A 25821-nucleotide genomic window follows, 5' to 3' on the forward strand; every position below is an offset into this window, starting at 1 on the left:
AGGCAGGCAACGCCACTTCTGAGTGTCACCTTCAAAAATTGGGAAGCTGCCCTCCCGTCTACGTGTCACTTCACCACAATGTACTCGCCCAATAAAGTGTTAGCTGCTTTATTTTCAAGTGCTGACAAATGCACCATACTGGAACTGATTCTCCAATAATGAGCCATTTGGGTTCCTTGCCAGTGTCGTTCTCCCATCTGCATGAATGAGTCTGTGGCTCAGGCACTTTCTTCAAACGCAGGTCTCTGCACACTCCTCTCCAGCAGACCTTTGCTGCTATCTCTTGTATTCAAGTTACTGTATTCCGATAATTCTATCAATTTCATGGAATACAACATATTTAAGTGATATTGTTCTATGCTGAAAACAATGTCCAATTATGTAAGAAAGTTCCTTCTCTTAAAAATCCATTTTTTTAAACAAACTTAAGCACATGTTCACTGAGTCCTCATTAAGACATGATGGTAGATAAATCTAACCTCTTGTGAGAAACACCATGTGTAGGAAAGTACCATCTTCCTTGGCATGTTACCCCCATTTTTACCTGTATGTCAGTATGTTTTTGCCTGTCTCACTGGGATCCTGCTGGTCAGGACCCCAGTGCTCATAATTTATGGCCTAATAACAATAACGTTTCCCATTTCATACCCTCCTATCAAGTTCACTGACTCAATGGAATGGTCAATTTCTTATTGGTGACATTAGGGGTGCAAGGAATCCAAGCTTCACATTACCCAGTAAGATTAAGATGCTACAACTTGGTATCGTGGTCCCACACCTGATCGAGGTGTCATGGGAAATCTCACTTTAGTAAAACAGCAAACCAGAGTTCCCTAGGGCTGCATAGCTCACACTTTGAGGCACACCTGTGGAAGCTGTGTAGGAGTCACTCTGCAGCTGCTGAGATCAAAGGACCAGTCTTTTAAAACTGTCACTATGTCATTTAAAGAGAGGTGCATGCCCCTCCACATCCTTCCCATCATAGCATTTCTAACTAAGTAAGCAGTGCTAGAAGACGGCTCGTTGTGGTCATAGTTGATTATTATGAAGCGTGCCCCATTCCTACAGTTTCTAAGGCCTGATTATGTTGGCCTAAGCACTACAACAGAAATCCTTTGTGAACTCCATCATCTAGATGCCTGTAGAAATCAATGCTGTTTGTAGTTAGATGCTAGCGAGAGACTTCAAAAGCATTGTTCTTAACATTTTGACTTCCGTGGACCCCTAGTGAATCATTACTTGAATTTGGAGACCACAAAAGAGTTAATAGCCTGGGACCCCTGGCCTAAGCTATTTTTATGTTTTGAACCTCAAAATAGTTCACAAAAAATACAAAAACAAATACACACTATACAAATCCTGAGATATTTAAATATTTTCTTTAATTCACAAAGATAAAAAATATTTTCAAATTTACAAGTCTTCTTTTTTAATTGTATAAGCTTCATTCATTTTAATATTACTTAATTTTGTAAGACAGACACGGGCTCTTGAGTGGTCCTCGCTGATCCCCAGGGGTCATCAGACAAAAGGGTAAGAACCACTGTTTAGAAGTATACAACTGAAAGGTGGCTTCCCTGTATCAAATCAATCAGAGGTGTGTGCAATAATCCAAATAAGGTAAATATGCAGTCATCTAGACACAAGAAGAATTGCTTGTGATGAGGTCAAGGCTTTGCATTAAAGTTACTTCATAGCTAACCAGCACTATTTACAGAGCAAATTTCCTGTCCTGCTTCAAAGGGCTCAAGATGCCAACTGCAAAAAAAGAGATATTTTATTATGGGCCTTTATCCTAAAATCAAATAGCTTCAGGGTATCCAAGGCAAGGCAGCATCTAAAGTTCTGACTGGTTACATTTTTTATTCTTAGTATAGCGATAAACCCCTTCACCATGTATCCACAAATATTTTGTTTAGTGGTCTGAAGCCAGTGATTAGTCCAGATCAAAGATTTTCAGGAGAAGTGTACATCATCCCTCTGTATGTTTTGCACATATTCTAATTACACCTGCACCCCATACTACATTTTCTCATTACCTGTCCATCTCAGTGAATTGTTTATTAGAAAGCTGGATGTCGAGGCACCTCCAAGGTATTTTGGCTTAATACATGTACGTCTGATAGTCTATCATTGTGTTCTTCATTTCTAAAGCAATTAAGCTTGACAAGCTATCATCATTCTATATGTTTGTGATTGTAAAGCAGACCTGAGGCTTCAAACACATACACAGCCAGGACACCATCAGACTGGAGGACAAGAAGTGAAAAAAATAGAAAACAAGGCAAAAGGCCTTCTCCATTTATGCACCGGTCTCCATTTAAGTACCGGGAATCTGGAACAACATCCCGGTATCCATTAGGACTGCCAAGCCCTCCAATTCAGCAACAGACCAGGTATTTTGAAAAATGAACCTTTCTTACATATTTGTCTTCATTTTCTGGCAATTTGTTGTCCTCAACAACTTTCTCCAGCTTTTCAGACGCCCATTTGCTTGCAGCCTCTATGAGTTCATCATCACTTGGCCTAGATCCCTTTTCAAGGTTGGTAGCCTGAAATGAAAAACAACCAAATAAGTACTAAAAGGAAAACTAAAATACATAATCCAGGTGCTCTAAGTAGAGCAACAGAACCAATAATATAGCCAAACACAAGTACACTTTGGTCTTTATATGCTTGCTACTCCCTCTGCCTCCTCCTTTTGTTATAATTCAACTGAATATGTTTTTCTGGAGCAGACCACAAGATGTAAAACAGGAATGAATCATCTAACATTAATGTAAGAATGTCTCGCTACATACACTGATTTTTAAATGATGTGAAAATATAAAACAGGGAGGGCAGAAACATAGTTAAAAACTCAAAAAAGCAAATTGAGAAAGTCTGCGGAGAATTGTGAAACACTGGTGCTGATTGTGGTTGGGGGATGTATGACCTAAGTATTTTAAACATAGATTCAAAAAATGACAGACGACTGCTGTGAAATGTATTCAACCTGTATTAAAAATTTGCCAGTGAGCAGTTCTTCACTATATCCAAAAATGTTACGATTGTCCAAAACAAATAAAGGAAAAGGAAATGAAAAGGAGTTACACACCAACGACCCTCTTTGCACATACATTAAAAGGAGACAAAGATGTTAGCGACAATACATCTTTCCATCTTGTATAAGAAGTTGAACTGTAACCATAGATTTGTTATCATCAACTGTAATTGATTCACTGAAAAACCTTACATTAATAAATATTAGGTATAAATTACATCATGGAAAATAGAAAATTACTGAAACCACATATAGTCACCATTCACCTAGGTACAAGTCAAATCCGTGCTTCTGTTCATTAGAGTTTGGCCAAAGGGTACTTTTGATTCTGTAATGAACACTGCAATAATTTAACTAAGGTGGTTTTCATGCAAAATGCTCCCATGACTTTTGTTTTTTTTGGCTATGATGGTACTGTAAATGAGCCACAGGGATTTAGTGGAGTATTCAGTCTTAATGCTCAGCTCAGCACGGCAAACATAATTACAGTCATGGCTATTGCCTCCTGATCTTTTGTATTATCCACAGAATCACAAGAATAAAAGGGAAGGCTTAGGGGCAACTGAAGGGAAATTAGTTTCGTGGGTACTCTTCAGAGCAGAACAGATTGCATGTTTTGTTCTACAAGTAGATCCACGATTGGGAATTCCCATTTGAGGAAGATGCAGTTTGCTGTCATTTGTCATCAAAGGATCCCAATGGATGAACTGATGAACTAATGAAACCTCAAGTACTCTTTCTATTTGATTCAAGGGTATACTGTATTGCTTCTCTGTACACTACCTAGGGCACATACATATCCCTTTTCCTTAAATAACGCATGGTTATTATACTGTCTGTCAGGACCTTGTTTGTGTACTACAGGTAAGCTTTGAAGGCGAGGAGGGCAGTTTTTAATTACAGCAGATGTACGATGAAGGTCTTCCCATGGATACGGCAAAAACCATTGATGGTACTATCAAATAAGTTAGAGCCCACGTCATGGTAGACTCATCAGTCACGATCTTTGATTGCACTCACAAGAGGCTAAATGGCTCTTTCAAGAATACTGTGGTCATACCAGCAATGAAACTGACATATCAAAGAATGGGAAGTCCATATCTTGTCTGTGAGGCTGCTGAAGAACTGTCTCTACTGAAGTCTTAAATATCCACCAGAGGGACTAATCTGGAGATTGGCATGCATTCCCACAAAAATGCAAGAAACTACGGGGACTACTTGCCTTGGCACTATCAAAGATTTAGGTGTAGTTTGGTGTAATTTGTGCAAACATTTATAAAATATGCTGCACCCTTTCTGGTGGAGTGAAGGACAACTCCCTGACAAGATTAAAGACTGTGCCAAAGGAAAAACATTTTTTGCGTTAGAATCAATTTAAAATATTTATTTAAGTTTTTTTTTAAAGTGCACTATTACTCATACACAGATACCCCGGGTGATGTAGAGAACCTGATACAGAGTGTAGCTCTATAATGTGAAAAGCCATGTTTTGCAGATGCGGTTTTGCTCGGATGGGCACGGGTAAGTCGTTCCATAACGTCACTCCTCGCACCTAAGAGAATATTCTGCCTTGTTTCTTGAGCTTGAATCATTTTCCTACAAACTCCAGGTAGGTAGTGGACTTACATTTTCAGACAGGGACATATTAAAAAAATGTGTCACATAAGAATTTTGAACTTGTTGCATAGAATATTCTGTGAATTATACAAGTAGATCTAAACTGAATTATACTGCTGATGGCGAGACAATGGAAATGACTGAGGTATTCTGAGACATGGTCAATTACCTCACATTGAATAAATGCCTGACAAGTGTTCTTTAACGTCTGAAATTCTGCTATGTTTTTCTTTGGGAGGCCAAGATACACTGAGTTGCCATAGTACAACCTAGGCTGGATAAAGACATTGGAAAGCAAGACCCTGTGTGAAAATGAGAGATAACCCTGCCCAAAGTTTTAAAATGGAAAAAGTAAAATTCAGTGACTGCAATGCTTTCATTTTCTATGGATAGTAGAGTCCAGAATAATGCTTAGATTCCTGCTGGCTTAGGGCACTCACCTAGTGCTGGTAGCCATAGTGTATTGTCCCTTTAAATTGTATTGTAATAGTATTTATATAGAGCTTACTACCCCTGACGAGGCGTCAAAGCGCTTTTCGGCGAGTAGCACGCTACTCCGGAACCCAAAAGGAATTAGTGATGGATTAGTATAGGGAAATATGAGTACAGTTTTAGTATTATTATGAATTATTTTGAGGCGCGGATATGTGAGTTTGAGTTGGATTGAATGGAGTAATGGAGGGGTGGAGGAGGGAAGAATCCAGAAGTGTTAATTGGGAGTTTATGGTAATAGGATTTAGGCTTGGGATGAGTAAAGGGGGCATGTAGGAGGGAAGAGTCTGTGGAAAGGGTTTGGGAGATCATAGTAGCAGGGTGGGATAAATGAGGGAGAATTTAGTGGGGTTGTTTGGAGGATCATGGTAGTAAAGTGAGTTTTGGGTGAGTTAGATGTGGAAGAGGAGGGAAGAGCTTAGGCAGGGTTATTTAGGAGATGAAAGTAGTAGAATGGATTTGGGATGAGCCAGAGTGGGAATGGAGGATAGATTGATAGAGACATGACATATGGTGATGGGTAGACAGAGTGTGATATAAAATGAGAGCAGGGATTTATAAGTATCTAGTATAACAACTCATCTAGGCGTTATGCAATGACCTATGAACATGTTAAGCATAGAATAACATACACACACACACATATATATATATACATAGTTAAACAGGTTTAAAGAGTATGTGTGTAGTTTATTGTTATGACACAGTAGCGATACATATTTTCTAAAGAACTATATATAACTAGAATATACACATAATCAGATAAAACATATTTATCAACAGAGGCATATGCAGTCCATAGCTGTTTGAATATGGTGGTTATGAAGGAAAGAGACAACTCTTGAGTATTTTTCTGATATGTGATAAGAGATGTAGATGATGGACAGATACAGGTGAATTAGATGGAAAAAGAGCAATGAGGTACAGAGAGAGGGACACAAGAGAGAGATAAGGCAGATGGAGGGGACCAAGAGTGATAGGTAATGACATAGGCAAAGAGATTCATACAATGATGGACGAGATCATTACAGAATGGTAGAGAAAGATTAGGTTAAGTGACGTATTTTAGTTATATTGGGAGGGATGTGTGGTAGACAAAAGTGAGATGGAGACACCGGAGCGATAAAGAGAGGATGAAGATACCAACAGAAGTAGAGAGAGTGAGATGTCAAGAAAGAGGGCTACAGCAGAAGTGATAGGGAGACGTAAGGAGAGAGAAATGACACAGAAAGATAATGGGGGTCATTAAAACATTGGCGGTAAAAGCCGCTTACCGCCGTGCAGAAGACCGCCAACACACCGCCGTGGCTGCGGAAATCCGCCACAGCTATTATGACCCACATCCCGAAATCCGACAAAATTCAGACACCCACACAAGTCCGCCACACCAAAGGTCAGTGATAAAATGGAGAAAATAAAACCTCCACCGTCACGCCAACAGAAATACGCCCATGCTATCACGACCCACTAATCCAAGCAGCGGTCTTTCAACCGCGGTATTCCATTGGCGGTGCACACCGCCGCGCTCCCAACACACACACATCTCCAAAACACCACAACATTGAACAATTCGAAATACACACACCTGATACTGATACACATACACACACCACTCCCACACACTCAATACTATAAAAAACACACACCCACATCACCCACAAACCCCTACGACCGAAAAATCTGAAAGAAGGCCAGAGAGAGACACCACCATCCACAAACTAGCAGCCACAGGCACTCAACACCATCACCCACACTACTTCCACGCACAAAACACCACAGACCACTACATATCACCACTCTTATCACTACATACACCACCCCACACATCACCTACACCACCCCTGGGCACCGCAAAGACACCCCAGGTTCTTGAAGGAGGAGCTCAGGGTCATGGTGGAGGAAATCGTACGGGTAGACCCACAGCTATTTGGATCACAGGTGCAGCACACCTCCATAGCTAGGAAGATGGAGCTATGGCGAAGAATAGTCGACAGGGTCAACGCAGTGGGACAGCACCCAAGAAATCGGGACGACATCAGGAAGAGGTGGAACGACCTACGGGGAAAGATGCGTACCGTGGTCTCCAGACACAACATCGCAGTACAGCGGACTGGCGGCGGACCCCCACCTCCTCCCCCACAACTAACAACATGGGAGGAGCAGGTCTTGACTATTCTGCATCCTGAGGGCCTCGCAGGAGTCGGTGGAGGAATGGACTCTGGTAAGTCAAATCTTAACTATCATATCCCCCACCCTACCTGCATGCTATCACAGACCCCCACCCTCACCCCCTCCCCTATCACTCCAACTCCTCACATATGTACTACTAACACAAACCACCCATCCCAACACCAAGCCCTGCATGACACAACAAAGCATGGACACCCATCACTAAAGCATGCCCACTGCACAAACCCATAACACCCCCCTCAACCTTTATCACACAAGACCCCACACAGGAGTGCAAGCACTGGGGTACACGGTCACCCACTCATTGCACACCATGACACACACAGATGCAATAATCATGCTTTTACACCCCTGCAGGACCACTACCCAACGTCACCAGACAGGAGGGTCCAGACATCTCCACCCCACCCACAGAAGAGGCCCACAGTGATGACAGCAGCTCTGTCCAACTGGATCCAGATGACCAGCCCGGACCATCGTGGGCCTCGGGACAGTCGGTTCCCCTCACACAGGCACAGGCCACCACAGACCTTCCACCCTCTGGTAACACCAGCACAGCACCCACCCAGCGGGCCCATACCTCCGTACCCAGGACACGTCAATCAGCTGTGTGTCCACCACTACAGGGAACCCAGGATAACCCACCACCCCAACAACAACAGGGACCTGGGGGCAGTGGTAGTGGGCAAACGGTCCAGGGGACGGAGGCCCAGGAACACAGGGGAACTGGGAGGGCTGCTGTGCGACAGGGGGCGGACAGGCCTAGGGAACCCACTCTCCACGAGGCCCTCTCCTCCATCATGGGAGCATGCCACCACTCCCAGGAGACGATGGCAACGGTCCTGGCCAAGTTTCGGGAGACCCAGCGGCTGCAGGAGGAACAGTATTTGGGGTTCAGGGTGAAACTCAGAACCATCAGCACCGCCCTGGGCACCATCATAGGGGTGCTGAAAGAGATACTTAACACCAGGAGGGACACTGTGGCACTCCAAGGGGCCCCTGACACTAGCATGGACGAAAAACTGCCCACCACCTCGTTGGCGCTAGTGGACAGGAGGCACCGCCACAGGACCACCACACCAGCACCACACCCCCTGCAGACGGAGAACCACCCCGCAAACGGTCCCTGAGATCCAGGAACAAGACAGAGCACGATGCCAAGACCCCCGCCAAGAGTTGAGACCACCCTGATTGTCATCCTACTTTCCCACTTTGTAACCCTGTCCATATTGGAACTGCCCCAGCTCCACTTCCTATGCCCATATGGGCAATGCACCTGTGAGACTAATAGACTGGACTCTGCCATGGACATTCCTCCACCACCACCCCTCACCATTTTACAACCCCCCTCCAATATTTAGCACTGCAATAAACACCCTTGACGCACAAAACAATCTGGAGTCAGTCTGTGATTTTGAAAATGTGTATTAGCAATGACAGTGACAAAATGCGTTCTCAAATGTAATGTCAACATACCTATGTCACACATCTCAAGTCCATGAGGAATGTAAGCAGATGACACACATTGGAAACCACACCTGTGAAACCGTAATGGAAATGTACAACTCAGGTACCATATACTGGTTGAATTCGACAGACAGGATAGAGGTAGAAGTGTGAAAGTACTTGTAGTAGGGCAGGAATGTGTTCTCACCTGTGTGTCACTGGAAATATTGCTGGATAACTGAGTCCCTGTTGTCAATGTCTTCTTCCTCTGCTTCCTCCTCATCACTGTCCACAGGCTCCACAGCTGCCACAACACCGTCATCTGGACTATCCTCCTGCAGAAAAGGCACCTGTCGTCGCAAAGCCAAATTGTGAAGCATACAGCAGGCCACGATGATCTGGCACACCTTCCTTGGTGAGTAGACTAGAGAACCACCTGTCATATGGTGGCACCTGAACCTGGCCTTCAGGAGGCTGAAGGTGCGTTCGATCACCCTCCTAGTCCGGCCATGGGCCTCATTGTAGCGTTCCACTGCCCTGGTCCTGGGATTCCTCACTGGGGTCAGTAGCCATGACAGGTTGGGGTAACCAGAGTCCCCTAATAGTCACACCCGGTACCTCTGGAATTGACCCATCACATAAGGGATGCTGCTATTCCGCAGGATGTAGGCGTCATGCACAGAGCCAGGGAACATAGCATGTTCCTGGGAGATGTACTGGTCTGCCAAACCTGGGAGATGTACTGGTCTGCCAAACATACCATCTGTACATTCATGGAATGATAACTCTTCCGGTTCCTGTACACCTGTTCACTCCTGTGTGTGTGTGTGTGGGGGGGGGGAGGACCAGAGCTACATGGGTCCCATCAATGGCACCTATGATGTTGGGGATATGTCCAAGGGCATAGAAGTCACCTTTAACTGTAGGCAAGTCCTCCACCTGAGGGAAAACGATGTAGCTCCGCATGTGTTTCAGCAGGGCAGACAACACTCTGGACAACACGTTGGAAAACATAGGCTGGGACATCCCTGATGCCATGGCCACTGTTGTTTGAAATGACCCACTTGCAAGGAAATGGAGCACTGATAGCACCTCCACTTGAGGGGGGATCCCTGTGGGATGGCGGATTGCTGACATCAGGTCTGGCTCCAACTGGGTACACAGTTCCTGGATTGTGGCACGGTCAAACCTGTAGGTGATGATCAAATGTTGCTCCTCCATTGTCAACAGGTCCACCAGTGGTCGGTACACCGGAGGATTCCAAACATCTCGTCACATGTCCCAGCGGACGGTGCCTAGGAAGGACAACAGCGACCACAGAGTCAAACAACTCAGAGGTATGTACCCACAGTTTACACAGAACACCATTCATACACAGAATCTGGCCTGTATTTGTGTTGTGCGACAAGGCCTAGGTCTGTGTGACGCAGTTGTGAATCAGGCCATGTGGGCCCCTGAAATGGCGGCTGCCTGACCTCTAAAGTGGGACAATGGGATGTGAGGTAACTGCGCTGGCGTTCTACACTGTCGCGGTAGGCAGTCGGAGACCGCGGCGCAATGCTGCATTGGTTAACATTGGACCCTATGGGTCCCAGGAGCCAATGACGATGTACGCCGGCGGTGATGGTACGCACCGCTGTGGACGTGACCGCCATTTTCTAGCTGTTCAATCACTCGATACCTGATTTTCAACAGGAGAGGACCTACACTGCAAGTGCTGCTGTGACCTCGGTCTGGAAGAGACAATGGCTTGTGCGTCTGGGGAAAGGGCGCCTGCCTTCACTGCACAGGAGTTGGAGAAGCTCGTGGACGGGATCCTCCCCCAGTACACACTACTCTACGGGCTTCCAGACCAACAGGTAAGTACACAGGGAGCACGTTGTATGGGCTATGCCTGTGTGGAGAGGGCTGGTTGTAAGAAGGAAGGGGGCACAGTTCTGCGTGCATGAAGGACTGTGAATGCATGTGCCACATGGCAAGGCTAGGGATGTGGGCCACTCACTTCGACGGTGCAGTTGGTAATGACTTCTCTTCTTCCCCTGTACATTTCATGTAGGTCAGCGCCCACCAGAAGAAGGATATTTGGCGTGCCATCACCAAGGACGTCTGGACCCTGGGGGTCCACCACAGACGGAGCACCCACTGCCGGAAAAGATGGGAGGACATTCGCCGCTGGAGCAAGAAGACGGCGGAGGCTCAGGTGGGGATGGCCTCCCAACGTGGGAGGGGTGCCCGTCGAACCATGACCCCCCTGATGTTCCGGGTCCTGGCGGTGGCCTACCCTGAGTTGGATGGGCGCTTGAGGGCATCACAGCAGACACAAGGGGCTGAGTACAACATCTTTCAACGGACTTTGCGCGCAGTGAAGGTGTCTGGGTGGGGAAGGAGGGCTGTGGGTTTCCCTAGGCCAGGGCGAGTTCCGTAGGCTGGGCCCCTCCGTAATGCAGGCCATGTGGCACCCCACCCCACCTCTGTAGAGTGCCAAGTACAGGTATACATGCCCCTGGGTCATCTATGTGTGCAGATGTCGACCATAGCCATATAGGACATATCCCAGGAATTGCATCTGTAGAGCCCAACAGCGCGGCGTAGTGCAGGGGGCTTCTGTGTCTGTATTGTCCGCCAACTGTAGCGGTAAGCCATGCACTCAACCTGTCTTTCTTCTGTTCCCCCCCCCCTGTTTTTGTGGTCTCCCTGTTCTTGTGTGCATCAGCATCATCAGGCGGAGGTACAGTAGCACCGGAGCACGTGGGAGCTGCATCCCACATGGCCATGGAGGGCCACACCACGGACTCGGAATACAACAGTGGAACGGAGGGCGAGGGGAGCTTCACGGCGGTCACAGGATCTGCAACCAGCGACACGGACTCGTCCTCCGATGGGAGCTCCCTTGTGGTGGCGGCAAAATCTGTGCCCCCCACTTCTACAGGTACAGCCGCCACCCCCCCCTACCAGCACCGCCCTCCCAGCAGCCCCTCAGCCTTCGCCCCGTGCCTGCCCACCCAGGAGGGTGGGCATCACCTTTGCCCCAGGCACCTCAGCCCCTGCCCCTGTCACCTCTGCTGCCCTCAGTGAGGAGGCCATTGACCTCCTCAGGTCACTCACTGTTGGGCAGTCTACCATTTTGAATGCCATCCAGGGTGTAGAAAGGGAATTGCAACACACAAATGCATTCCTGGAGGGCATTCATTCTGGTCAGGCTGCCCTTCATTGAACCCTGCAAACTCTGGCCTCAGCACTGATGGCAGCCATTGTCCCTGTCTCTAGCCTCCCCCCTCCAACTTCCTCCACCCAGACCCAATCCCCTGTACCCCAGCCAATCCCAAGCACACCATCAGACCAGCATGCACACACGTCAACACACAAGGGAAGCTCAGGCAAACATAAGCACCACACATCCCACACATACAGACACAGCAACATCCACTGCCTCCACTGTGTCCCCCTCCTCCCTCCCAGTGTCGTCCACACTCTCACCTGCATGCACTACCACTACAGCCACTACATCCCGCACCAGCACACCCACCACCACACCACGCTCACGTGCACTCACCACCCCCACTACCATTTACACGTCCCCTGTGTCCTCTCCCAGTGTGTCTGTGATGCCCCCTCCCAAGATACACAAACGCAGGCACACACCCACCCAACAGCCATCCACCTCACGACAGCCTCCAGCGCATGCACCTTCACCCAAAGTCACCAAACGTACACCTCCTACAACCACTACCTCTTCCTCCACTCCCAAACCCTCTTCAGCTACCTGTCTCAGTGTTCCTAAGAAACCTTTCCTGACCAAGCTTGACCTGTTTCCCACCCCCCCTCCAAATCATAGGTCCCGTACTAGCACCTCAGCCAAAAAATCTCTGGTACCAGTGGGGCCTGTTGTTACAGGTATGTGGAGTGCACCGGGCACCAGGCCAGCCAGAGTGACACGGAGCCACAGCACAGCCAGTCCCCCCCTGTGAAGCACCAGAAGTTGGACAGTGCCCGGCGGGAGAGGGTGAAGACTCCAGCCAGCAAAGCCGCTCACAAGGGTCCCGGGAGGAGTGTCGACTCAGCTTTGACTCCTCCCAAGATGGGGAAGGGGCAGAAGAAATCTCCAAAGTCTTGGAGGAGCAGCACGGCGGAGAAGACCGCCATCATCCCCGCTGCACAGGAGGCCACCGCCAGCCCAATCGTCACTGGCCAGGAGGCCACCGCCAGAGTCAGTGCCCAGGAGGGCAGCCCGATCGTCACTGGCCAGGAGGCCACCGTCAGAGTCAGTGCCCAGGGCAGCCCGATCGTCACTGGCCAGGAGGCCACCGCCAGCCACAGCCCAGCTGCCCAGGAGGGCCCCGGCAGCCACAGTCCAGCTGCCCAATGAAGGACCGCCAGCCCCAGCCCAGCTGGGCAATAAAGGACCGCCATGGCAAGCTCCGCTGAACAGGGCAAGCACCGCTGAACAGGTCAGAAACTGCAAACTCAAGCACCGCTGAACAGGGCAAAGACCGCCATGGCAAGCACTGCTGAACAGGGAAAGCACCGCTGAACAGGTCAGAATCTGCAAACTCAAGCACCGCTGAACAGGGCAAAGACCGCCATGGCAAGCACCGCTGAAGAGGGCAAGCACCGCTGAACACGTCAGAAACTGCAAACTCAAGCACCGCTGAACAGGGCAAAGACCGCCATGGCAAGCACCGCTGAACAGGGCAAGCACCGCTGAACAGGGCAAAGACCGCCAACGCAAGCACCGCTAGCCCATAGGCGGCAGGGGCAGTGACGCAACTGGGACCGTCATGGGGTCCGAGTGATGCACTCTGGGCACCAGTCCCCCTCCAGAACCTGTGGAGACATGCATCCACTCTGTCTGCCCTTCATAGGATGAAGCACTCTGGGCACCAGTCCCCCTCCAGAACCAGTGGAGAACAGCATCCACTACCTCTGTCCTTCACAGGATGAAGCACTCTGGGCACCAGTCCCCCTGCAGAACCAGTGGAGAACAGCATCCACTACCTCTGTCCTTCACAGGATGAAGCACTCTGGGCACCAGTCCCCCTCCAGAACCTGTGGAAACTGTTATCCACTTGAGAGACTGTGGCTTTGCACTCCCCAGGATGGTACAGTGGGCAACCCACCCACTGTAGAGACTTGAGAGACTGTGGCATTGCACTCCCCAGGATACATCAATGGGCATGGAGCCCCCTCGTGGATCTGGCGTGGTGCACTCATCCGGCTGAGGTGCCCCCACTTCCCTTCCCCCTGAGGTGCCTGTTGTATTTATATCTGATGCCCCAGCAGTGTTCTCTCCGTTTTGATCAGGTATCTAGTGTGGGCCTCGCCCATGCATTTTGGGCCCAGTGGTCCACGGACAATGAATGGGGCATTACCTGCACTACTAATCGTGGTGTATATTTTGTTTAATGTGTATATATATATATGTATTTATTTGGTTACTGTATTTTGATATATTACAATGGTTCCACTCATTTCCTTTTGTCTTTGCATTCTTCCGGGGGGGGGTTGGGGGTTGTTACTGTAATGTTTGGATATGCATTGGTGTGTGTGTTGTAGTGGGTGGGGGTGTTGCATGTGTGTGTCCCTGTCTTTTGCCTCCATCTCCCCTATGTCGTAGGTGCAGTACTCACTGTTGTCTTCGCCGTCTGCGTTGATGATCGTCGTATAGGAGCAGGAAGACTAGTGCTGGAAGAATATGGAGTTCCGGCTCCATGGTGCCCTCCTTCCTCGTGGAGTGTGTAGAGGTGAGCGTTTTCCCTTTGAAATGGCTGTTTCCGCCGTGTTTTTATCCGCGGTGAATCCGCCCCGGAAAAGGTGGCGGATTGGTAGGTTGTGATACTGTGGGCGGTACATTGTCTCCCGCCTGTCTGTTGGCAGTGACCGCTGCGCTGTTTGTCTGTACCGCCGTGGCGGTCGGAGTGTTAAAGTGGCTGTCTTTGTTGCCGGTTTCCGCCACGGTCATAATACCCATTTTTTTTACCTCCGGCCTGTTGGCGGTCTTACCGCCTCTTTAACACCGTCCGCCAGGATTGTAATGACCACCAAAGTTTCTATTTAATTGCTACCAACTGCCAGAGAGGTTTGAGGTTGGGCAGGGCAATCATGCTTTGGGCATATATATATATTTTTTTTTTAATAAGACAACGCAGTGCAGCAACTAAAGTTGCTGCATTGTGCTGCACAGGGAGGAGAAAGAAACACTGAGCCATATTTATTCAAAAATGCCTTACTACTGCTAATTATCTTTCCCGTAGTGCAAAAACAGGCTGCACCATGGTATAGAGGTGTATACGTGTGCTGTTTAGCATAGGATTTGTACTGGAAGCATATCCTTCCAGAACAAAAACCTATCCCTAGGCAAATATGCTTGATTGTGCAGCAAATATTAAATGTGTGGATTGCGGAGCAATTGAAATATTTCTCTGTGTTGGTGCCTGCATCAAGAAGACACTAATTTTGATGCAAAGCCCGGTCTGGCTATCTTATTGGCATGGGATTTGCATAAAAAATTATGGGTGCTTGCAACAATATGCCTAAACTAGACCCAGATAACACCTTTTTTGTGCTGAGTGGAGTAAAGCTGTGCAAAACATGAACTGAGAAAATGGCACCTTTCCAGCTCAAAAGTTAGTAAGTACACTTGCAAGGACTCAAGCTGTTTTGTGCCACTTAGACCTGGCACAAACCCTTAGTAAATCTGACCCTAGTTTCTGTTAAGTGTGCTTGTCAAATTAGCAAAAGAAGCTGTTTTTTTTAGTAATGTTATTGTAGCGGAAATTTACTGTCCCTTTGTTTACACCAGGGGACAACTTGAAAGGCAGAGCCTTGAGCAATTGCCCAATTTGCCCATGCCTTAACACGTTCTGAACAATACAATGCTACAAGTGACAAAGTGAGTTGATGGTTAAACACACTGTCTGAAGTATTCCAATCCAAGGGCAAAATGGCTTAAGTTATTACTAAGAAACATACACCAGGAGTGTGAGGTCTGTGATGGATTTGATAAAGACTGATTCCCCAGAGACCTGTGGTATTCACAGTCTCATGCTTTCCTTTGGTGTTCTGAAAAATTAGGCAACATAAAGTTTCTAAATGATTAACATATTTATATATTTATCATATGGATTTTTTTTAAAGAATATATCAGTGCTTTTAAGCCTTACAGTCCTCACCTGCAATCTGTACAGCTGTTCAGTAAGCAAGATTGTTGGAAAATGGCCCTCTCTGAAGGGTCACCCCAAACCTTTTGCCTTTCTCCTCCTCTTTTTCTGACCTACGTTTTGTTGGCTTTAGGACTCTGGGCAGTTTACCACTGCTAACCAGTATTACAGTGCATGTGCTCTCTCCCTTAAACATGGCATATTTAATTTACCTATAAGTCCCTAGTAAAGTGCACTAGATCTGCCCAGTGCCCGTATATTAAATACTACTAATGGGCCTGTAGCACTGTTTGTGCCACCCCCATACGTAGCCCCCTAACCATGTCTCAGGTCTGCCATTGCTAGGTCTGTGTGTGCAGTTACACTGCCACTTCGACCCGGCATTTAAAAGAACTTGACAAGCCTTAAATTTCCCTTTTCTTGCACATACGTCACCCCTAAGGTAAACCCTAGGTAACCCACAGGGCATGGTGCTATGTAAGTAAAAGGCAGGACATGTACTTATAAGTTTAACATGTCTTGGTAGTGAAAAACTCCCAAAGTTGTTTTTCACTACTGTGAAGCATGTGCCTCTCATATGCCAGCATTAGAAATCCCCTTTTATGCTTTAAAACTGTAATTTCTGATCTGAGAGGAACAGACCTGTCATATTTGGTATGGCAGTAACAAATCCTACTTACTGGTGAAGTTGACTTTATTGTAGATGGACAACATATTTGATGTTGAAGCACACAGCTTTAAAAGTTTTTTTGCTGTCCAGTACTGTGTTGCCACATCGGCTGGTGGGAAGTCAGCGATATAGTCATTTGTTTGGTCAGACAGCCTGAATATTAATTAAGTGTTGTCTGTGTAGAATTATGGTTTAGCAATAGAAGACTGCAGCTAGTGGAAAAGAGGACACACGTATAGATTATGGGGTACAGGAGGGAACCCTGTGGAACTCCCCACTGAAGGGGTTTAGTTGGTGAGCAAAAAGCCTGTAATTGAATAATTTGGGCTCTTCCGATAACTCACAACTTCTATTCGACCAAAATTCCAAATTCTTGCAAACAAATTAAGGTATCGCCCTGTCGCCTTAGAAGCTTTTTCTTATTATTTTCCCCTGCATGGTGATTGGTGCATTGTGTTGGGTAATGGAAGCAGCAAAAGACAGTTCTCTGCCAGCCGATGGGAATGGCAGATTCAGAAATCCACAGACGGATTTGCGAATCTGCAAAAGACAAAGGGAGAAAAGCTCTTTAGTCGAATGGCGTATATTTTATGAACTGGAATAGCAAATCTTCCTTCAATTCTAAAATTCGGAGGATCGAAGGACTATATATTTGAAGATATTTATAATGAACAAGTTACTCGATTCGGTACCGCCTTTTCTGGCATAGTCTATCTAACAGCAGATTCCTCACCTTGTTAGTTTCCTCAAGTGCCAGACTAGATTCGAACACTTGAAAGCAATTCCCTTGCACGTTGATAGATGGCATCATGTGCCTCCGTCCCACCTCACATTTGACGTTGAGGCCACCTCAGTGCAGTTGATATCAATTTCTTTCTGATCTCTGTCCATGAGTCAGACACAAAACCATGGAAATCAGAGCAGTGCAGATCTTTCAAATATGACACCTTTTTAAGAGACGCATTAGGACATTGGTGGGCTGGCTGTAGCCAACCCGCCAATCTACCACTCCGACTTCCATGGCGGTAGCAGGCTGCCATTGTGCCGCTGGCAGGATTATGACTCTGCCTACCGCCATGGTTTTCGTGGCGTTCATAACGCCACGAAAACCATGGCGGTAAGCCCAATCAGTGACAAGGAATTCCTTCCCTGTCACTGCTAGGAGGCCCCCACCTCTCCATACATCCTCCCCACCCCCCACCTCTTCAGACACCTCCCCAGCCCCCCCACATCCACGCCCCCCAATCACACACACGCAGCCACACACTCATTCACACATACATACACGCATGCATTCTTCCATTCACACACACACATCCGCACACACTTCAAAACATACACGCAGACACGCATTCCTATTTCCATACATACGCGCACTCACACTTCCATACATTCACGCACGCAGTCAACACTAAACACAAATCAGCATTCACGCACACATACACACACACACCACTCCCTGCCCCCTCCCCTGTCAGAAGCCCAACTTACCTGCATCCAGGGGGTCTTCCGGGAGGGAACGGGATGGGGTACTGCTACTGCCAGCAGAACACCACCAGGCTGTATTATTTGTCATAATACGGCTGGCGGCAGACTACTGGCGTGGGGCTGCTGGTCACAGCAGCGCCACCTTACCGCCATCCGCCAGTATGGCCACAGCCGGATTTCCGCCCTTCTTGTGGCGGAAATCCGGCTGTGGTCATATTATGGCAGACAGATGGTAGCCGCGGCGAAAGTCTTTTGGTGGCCCGTTTTTACTGCAGATGTCAAAATGAGGGCCTATGTGACTTATTTTCACAGAACTAGGAGGGGGGTGGGTTGACGAGAAATCTGGTGTTAGACAAAGTCTCTACCAAAAATGGCGTTACCAAAGGAAAGGAACTTGCTATTCTGATAGAGACTTCTCACCGAAGATTCCTTATCTTGTGATTAGATACCAAACAGATACCAAAGTATTACACCTTCTCTGGTGATGTCTGTGGAATGGCGCGGACCAAAAAATCCTGCAAAGCTCCATGATGGGCACATCATGCACCAGGGAAATGGTAGCAGCCTTCGCTCTTGTGGAATGAGTGTGCATGCCTTTTCTTTGCTAGCCCAAAACTGATCTTGATGCATAGCACAATCCATCTTGAGATGGTCCTGTTTTGCATCCCTTTGCCTTTCTTACCCACAGAGAAACAGTCAAAAAGCTGACTGCTCGTTTACAGTCAAGGCGTTGAAGCCATTCTTCCTCCATGGAGGGATAAGGCGTCGCACAGAGGAAGGTAATTTATTGCGCTACAGGAATGGCTTAACCACCATGAGCAGGAATACTGCTTTCGTCCTAAGGACTAATTTATCCAGGAAAGAAAGAATGAGGGGAATGACAGTCAGACAGAATGTAGACAGAATGTACTACAGACATTACCTGGTGTTCGGTCACTCGCCTGGCCAATGTTATGGTGATGAGGATTGATGTTATGAGTCGACAAAGAGAACAACTGTGCTTGGTTCCAAAGGAAGTCCACCTCAAGCATGTAAGTACCAAATTAAGGTCCTACTGCAGTATGACAAAAGGAGAATATATGGGCCAGCTCCTTCCAAAAACACAGCACAAGTGACTTGAAGATGGTTGGCTGGTCACGTAAACATAAGTGCCAGTGCCAAACAGAACAGAACATCCAATAACTGCGCATTCAGGAGTTGTATGTTTCAGAAAGAGAACTAATCAACAAACTTCTCCTACAGTCCTGCATAAATCGATTTGGTTAATGTCTGTCTAGTTGCTAAGATGGCAGCAGAAAAAAGAGGGGGTGGGGGAGGTCCCAAGTAGCATTTTCCCCTATGCAATTTTCCATAGGAGACAGAAAGGGGGGGCTGACTTTGGTGCCATTTGACGAATCGTCACATAGCTTTCCCAAAAACAATTAATCCACCACAGCTCATTCCTGGAAATTCTTGGAGTGATCTATTTGGCAGGAGCCGAACAAAAGGGGAGGGCTGAGGGGTGTCCCAAAACGCAATTTCTCCATGCGATTTCCATATGGAAATTTTAGATAGCACTACAGCCAAAAACGCTGAATGGAATTATACCATGCCAGAAAGCTAGACCTTTACCCAGAAAGCTTGCGTTTTTCTGATTTGGTTTAAATTAATTCAGTAGTTTTTGAGAAAGTAAGATTCAAAATGTATAGGTATCTGGATGGTCAGGTACGCAAGAGTCTTGCAAGATTCCTGCAAGCACGCAACTTCAAATAATGTAGTGATCTAATTGGCCACCTGGGCCTTTTTTCCCCCATCGGCCATCTCCTGGGAGTGAGGGGCTCCTGAGAGCACTCGCTCTGATTGGCTGGCAGCAACACAAACAGAAATGTTGCAGTCGCTATGACAAGACATAGTTATAAGGTGGCAGTCTAGGGATACCCTGAAGCCCTTTATCCTGATGGAGAAATCCATGAGGAACCCACCCTGGGGTCTAATTTAAAAATATATATATATATGTTCTCCTGAGTAAGTCTTACATGAGTCCTGTGGGATCCAGAAAATAATTGTGAAAAAAGGGCAGTGCATGCCAGGGGTTTGGCTGCTTTTGGTGGTTCGGTGCAGGTACCACCAAAGACCTTGTGCAGAGAGGGAATCGGTCACCCACAGGGGTTCCGGCACAGGGCCCGGCCACATGCCAGGTCTTAGAACCAACCCCACACTGTGCATGGTCAAAGCCAAAGGGGTCGGGGAGACTTGGCATAGTTACGTATGGTAATAAAATCTTACTTAATGCTAAAATATAAAAAAATAAAAAACAAAGGTAGAAATTCACTGAAAAAAACAAAGGTTAAAGTGACGTTATAGTTAGGTACTCGCAATGCACTGCTTATGACCTCCCATATTAAATCACTCATGAAATTTTTTATGACATCACTGATAACTGCTTATGACATCTGAAATGACATCACTGATGACAACACTGTCCAATTCAGGGGTGCAAGCTATAGTTTCTTCTCCCATTCATAAAAATATTAGTTTTCTTTCCAAATGATAACTAAGACAGTCTCTAACTAGTGGGGGCTTGCACTGTGTTTTTATGCTGGTACATTTTCTGTATTAACCGCTCACATTTAAGCTACTTCGTTTCTTTTATTTTTTTGTTGTTAAAAAAACACCCAGCCTTCATCAACATCACTGGCCCCCAAACACGTGAATTTCGGTCTCTAAATCAGCTGAGTGGTTGTCCCTACGCGAAATGGTGATTCCCCTGTAGTCCGCCCATCGTTATCAAATTTTTATATATTTTGTAGGGGCAACCCTTAGCCTCATAAACGGTTGCTCTCTCCTCATACACCAGACCAGACCTTTTTTTCCCATTCATCAATCGAGGGTGGAGTGTTTTCAATGACGAGCAATATCTCTTTTAGCCACTGTAAGACCCAAGCACAGCAATGTTTTTGTATAGCGGTATTCCTCAATGTCAACAGTGATAAAATATTGTCAGTTTTGGGTCCCACGGTATAGGCCAACCCATCGCAAAGCCCAAGCAGGAAAGGATCCTGTTCCAGTAAGTATGTATCTTGTGACAATACCATAAGGTATGCATAAAGTCACCCTCCTGCGACTGGCAGCGGAGGCAGGAGGGAGTGGCAATCGCACTCACTGACCAGAGTTTATGTTGGGTAAGATACACTCTATGGAGGTATTTCAATTGTATAAAACTGAGGCGCGTTGCGATTGCTGAGTGTCTTGGGATGTCCTGGGTTCGGCCCCTAGATCTCTCTCCCAGGCCGCAAGTAACGCAGCAAAGGAGTCCGGCACAAGGTGTATCAGTGACCGATACATCTGTATAATCTTGTGGTCTCCTAACTGCCCCCAGGAGAAGATTGGCTTCCAGAGGGTTATATCTGGGGACCTCCTCCAGCTCTTTAATGTGCAGTGTCAGAGCATGTCTCAGCTGGAAATAGCTTTAAAACTGATAAGATGTAGACTGAATTCACTCTGCAGGGCTGAGTACGATTTCAGCATAATGCACTTCATTACATCTGTCAACATAGAAAAACCTATGATGTCACATTTGGTAAATACGATCAGTGCCGCCACATGATGCAGCACAGATCCAACCCACAGCAGTGTCTACTCTGTAAGCCTTTGACTCCAACTCATTACATAAAGTCAGTCTCCCATTTTTAGAGCACTACTTTAGTTGCTAGGGGAAGTGGAGCGTGTGACTTATACCATACAATAAATGTTGAAACAGGGTGCTCTGTAGAGCCCACTTTATTGAGGCATAACCTGGATCACCCTGCATGCATACCACCATTCATTAATAATTAACATGTGAGAGGGCTAGTAGTAGGATTCAATACCAGCTGCTGCAATGCCCCTTTCGTATGTAGATTTTAAACATTTGGTAAGAGCTATGCGGAGGGAACCCATGGTTCCATAGGAAACTACGAAACACCGACTGCGCTCTCCAGAAAAAATCAGTGGGACAGAGAGTACGGACAGTTTGCAGTTGTTATAGAAAACAGGGGAGCAACATCATTTTAAATATGGCCGAGCGGCCCTTAGAGGATAAGGGAAGAGTAGACCACACTTCAGCCTTCCGCACGACCAAGAGCAGCCCTGTATGCAATATGTACTCTTAAGTATTGGAAGCTGCGTGTAACCTTTTGGAGGTTGGGCGCCCAGGCAAGATTCTGGGGATGCATGGGAACCAGAAAGACTGAGGGTTTGGCCAGGTTAACGGAGAGGCCTAACATTTCACCAAAAATCTAATCGGAATGATCTAAAGCACCCTGGCATTGGAGGTCCCAGGGTCGTTCAAGAAGATCAGTGCATTGTTGGTGTATATAACACGATCCTATCCAAGATCTTTGGCCCCATTCAAACACCCTCACCTGAGCATCAATAAGAATCCATTTGGCAATGGGCTCTATGGCTACAGTGAATAACAACTGGGACAGTGGGTATCCCTGATGCGTGCCTCACCAGATGTCAAAGGGCTCAGAGACTGCAGTACTCACCCAGACCTGGGCAAACAGGCAAGTGTATAGAAGACGCACATAAGTAATAAACTTAGGCCCAAAGTTACAGCGCTGTAGAAGAGCAAAAAGGTAAGCAAAGCCTACTGAATCAAATGCCTTTTCTATATCCGCCAGTAGTATGACTGCGTACTAACAAATATGTCTGCTAAATCCAATGCATTGTGCAGTCTTCTAATGTTACACATAGTGGTGCGTCAGGTCAGGAAGCCAGCATGATCAAGCTGGATCAGTGAGGGTACCACCCTAAGTAGACGGTTGCCAAGGCCTTAACTATGATTTTAATATTGGTATTTAAGAGAGAAATAGGGCAGTAAGGAGCACCAGTCCGGGGGCTTCCCCAGCTTAAGAAATGCCACTATCTCTGCCCTACGAAAGTCAGGAGGTAACCGCCTGATTATTACTGCCTTCTTCAGGACCGCCTCCAGGAGGGTCACTGAATTTGGACATAAATAATTTATATAATTTGCCTGAAAAATTGTTGGGTCCCAGCGTTTTCCCAGAGTGCAGGTGAATCAATGCTGTTGTTAGCTCATCAGACATAAGCTCCACGTCCAACATCTCTCTCAGACGAGTCGAGTGGTAAGAACGATACAAAAGGATTATATGTGACTTACACAGGGGGTCGCGCAAGGCATATATATGTCAGCATAATAGTAGGCGAATTGCTGTGCTATAGTTCTTTTTCCGGTCACTTTCGAGCCAGAGGATTCCAAAAGATACATGACTGGGGTATGATGTTTTAGGTTAGTGCAGAGATAATGTATTAGCCGACTGTATTTATCTTCCCACTGGTAAAGAAGGGGCTGGGAAGCAAACCATATGATTTTAGCCTCATCCAGCAGCATGTGGTGCAATGAGATTGAGCATGGGATCACGCTTATGAGCATAACAAGATTCCAAAGTTTGAATTTCTAGTTCTAAGCCTCAGAGGAATTGCCATTTTCTATGTTTTTTTCTCGTCGAGTAACTAATAATTTCCCCCTGAGAGCTGGTAAGAGTTTCCCAAAAAATGTCAAGGGGTCCCACAGACTGCTGGTTCTGCGTCAGGTAGGTGTCTATTGTTTTTGAGGGATAAGCATCATATCCCGAAGCAACCAGGCATTTAATCGACATCAAAAAGACACTCTGGCATGCGCAGTGCGCAAGGCAATCATTATCTGGGAGTGGTCAGACAGTCCCTGAGGCAAGATCTGCACGTCGATCACCTTGTGCATCTCTGTTTTGGGGAGGAAAAAATTATCCAGGAGGGAGAGTGTTGTGCACCTCTGAGTGTCCCCTTCCCCTTGATGAAATCCGTGCCAGGCCTTTGACAAACCCATAGCGTCCATGGATGGTCTCAGCAGGGAGCGGTTGCGCGGTTCCTCTTTGCCTCCCCAGAGCATCACCCACTACCTCATTCCAGTCCCCTCCCAGCAGCAGGGAACCAAACAGGAGATCTCCAATGAGTCTTGTAAGCACTTCTAAAAAGGAAGTAGTAAGCAGCAGAGGGGCATAGATATTTACCAGTGTCAAGATTTTCTCATATAAATGACAAGTAATGGCGATATAACTGCCCTACGGATCGGTCCATGTCTGTTTTACTACAAAGGGGTGATGTCCCTTGATTAGTATCACTACCCTACTACCCCCCCTTGTAAACCCTGAGTGAAAGGATTGGTTGTACCCGCATCGGGCCAGAAAGGAAGCTATATTGCCCAGTAAGTGGATTTACTGAAGAAACAGGACATCAGCCTGTAGTCTCCTGGCGGCTCAGAGAACTGCGTCTCTTGTGACCTTGTCACGTAGACCAGTGACATTCCAATACACCAAATGAAACAGGTCTAGGGGGCTCTTACCTTTGCTACCTGGCATTAGTTGGGAGATTGGGTTCCATGGCTGCGTGTGAGGCCGTATCTGTTGGGTATAATGCCAGCACCAACAACAGAACCAAAAACTCAGAACAATACAAATAACCATAACCACCCTGTCCCCCCACCCTATACTCTGAGAATATGAAGTGTCTATTGTGGGTAAGACCAACCCCTGATGCCAACAGGGCATCAGTGCTACTGGGCCCTAACTCACGCCTCCCTCCAATCCAACTAAGCTCACTGCTAGCAGCATAGCTTCAAGAGTAGATACGTGTTGACGGGACTCATCCAGCACAGGGGTGGGGATAGAGGGCCTACGTTTTACTGGTGTCCCAGTCCTGTGGCCATAAAAACTGAATATAAGAAAATATTTCAACTTTCCCCAAAGGTCAGTTTTACAGCACTGCAGGGGCCAAGTGAATCTCTCACAATTCAATGCTCCCACAGCCCTGCTCGTGCTCTGGAGCATTCAAGCGGTCGCGGGCGCATGTAAGGCGAATCCAGTTGACTCTGCATTATGTGCCCCTTCCTCAGCCATGGCCAGCTCTCTACAGAATATTCGTGGCCCTTCCAGGTCAACCCTATTTCTGGTTTGCCGTGAGGAGGCCCGCTGCAGGGGAGGCTGTATGAACAGGCCGTGCGGGAGCCCCAGGTGTAGCTTCCGGGTCAGGGCCCTGTAAGCCCGCTTGATAACAAAGCAAGAGGAAAGGGAAGCTTCAGGTAATATACAACAAAGCCACTGGTCCAGGAACGCCTCATGAGAGGACCCTTCGCACTCCTTGTGGAACCTCACGAAACAAATTATTCCTTCGGGTCCTTTTTTCCGCATCCTCTACTCTTGCGGCTACGTTTCTGGCAATGGAAGAGAGCTTCGAGATCTTCTGCTGTATCTACGCCTCCACATCCTCTTCACCAGAGACCTTGACTTCTGCCTCAGGTATTCTATCTAATATTTTGCAGAGGTCTTGGTGCAGCAGTAATAACATTGGTGCCGACTGCATCCATCTCTTCCACAAGTGCCTCGCCAGACTGATTTATCGCTGCCAAAATCATGGTAGTGTCCGGGGTATCATTATGATGTCCTACTCTGTTTCCCGCCACTGTCTTGATGGGTTTTGAAGCTGTGTGGCCAAACTTGTCCAGCATGCCTTGCTTGCCTTGAGGGGGAATTTTATCCCTCACCATGGTTCCGTGTAGTATGATATGACTGTCATTCACCAAAAGACCAGATCCCAAACTGTCCAACCCGCAAGCCCCTGTGGGGATCCACGAGGCAGCACAAGCAATCAGCCATCCAGTCCAAAGGGATGCTCTGGCGAACAGGATGCAGGTTCAGTTC

At 47.1% G+C, this 25821-nt stretch overlaps 1 protein-coding gene across 7 annotated transcripts in view; it reads right to left on the minus strand.

The window, feature by feature from the left end:
• Positions 1-25821, minus strand: part of PPHLN1 (periphilin 1) — a 427069-nt gene that overhangs the window by 92835 nt on the left and 308413 nt on the right. For all 7 annotated transcript variants that reach the window (XM_069228844.1, XM_069228840.1, XM_069228838.1 and 4 more), the window contains one exon: positions 2424-2552. In XM_069228844.1, coding sequence (XP_069084945.1) covers positions 2424-2552 — 129 coding nt within the window. The remainder of the gene's footprint in view (positions 1-2423; positions 2553-25821) is intronic.

Source organism: Pleurodeles waltl, chromosome 4_1 (assembly GCF_031143425.1).
Source record: "Pleurodeles waltl isolate 20211129_DDA chromosome 4_1, aPleWal1.hap1.20221129, whole genome shotgun sequence".
Classification (NCBI taxonomy): domain Eukaryota; kingdom Metazoa; phylum Chordata; class Amphibia; order Caudata; family Salamandridae; genus Pleurodeles; species Pleurodeles waltl.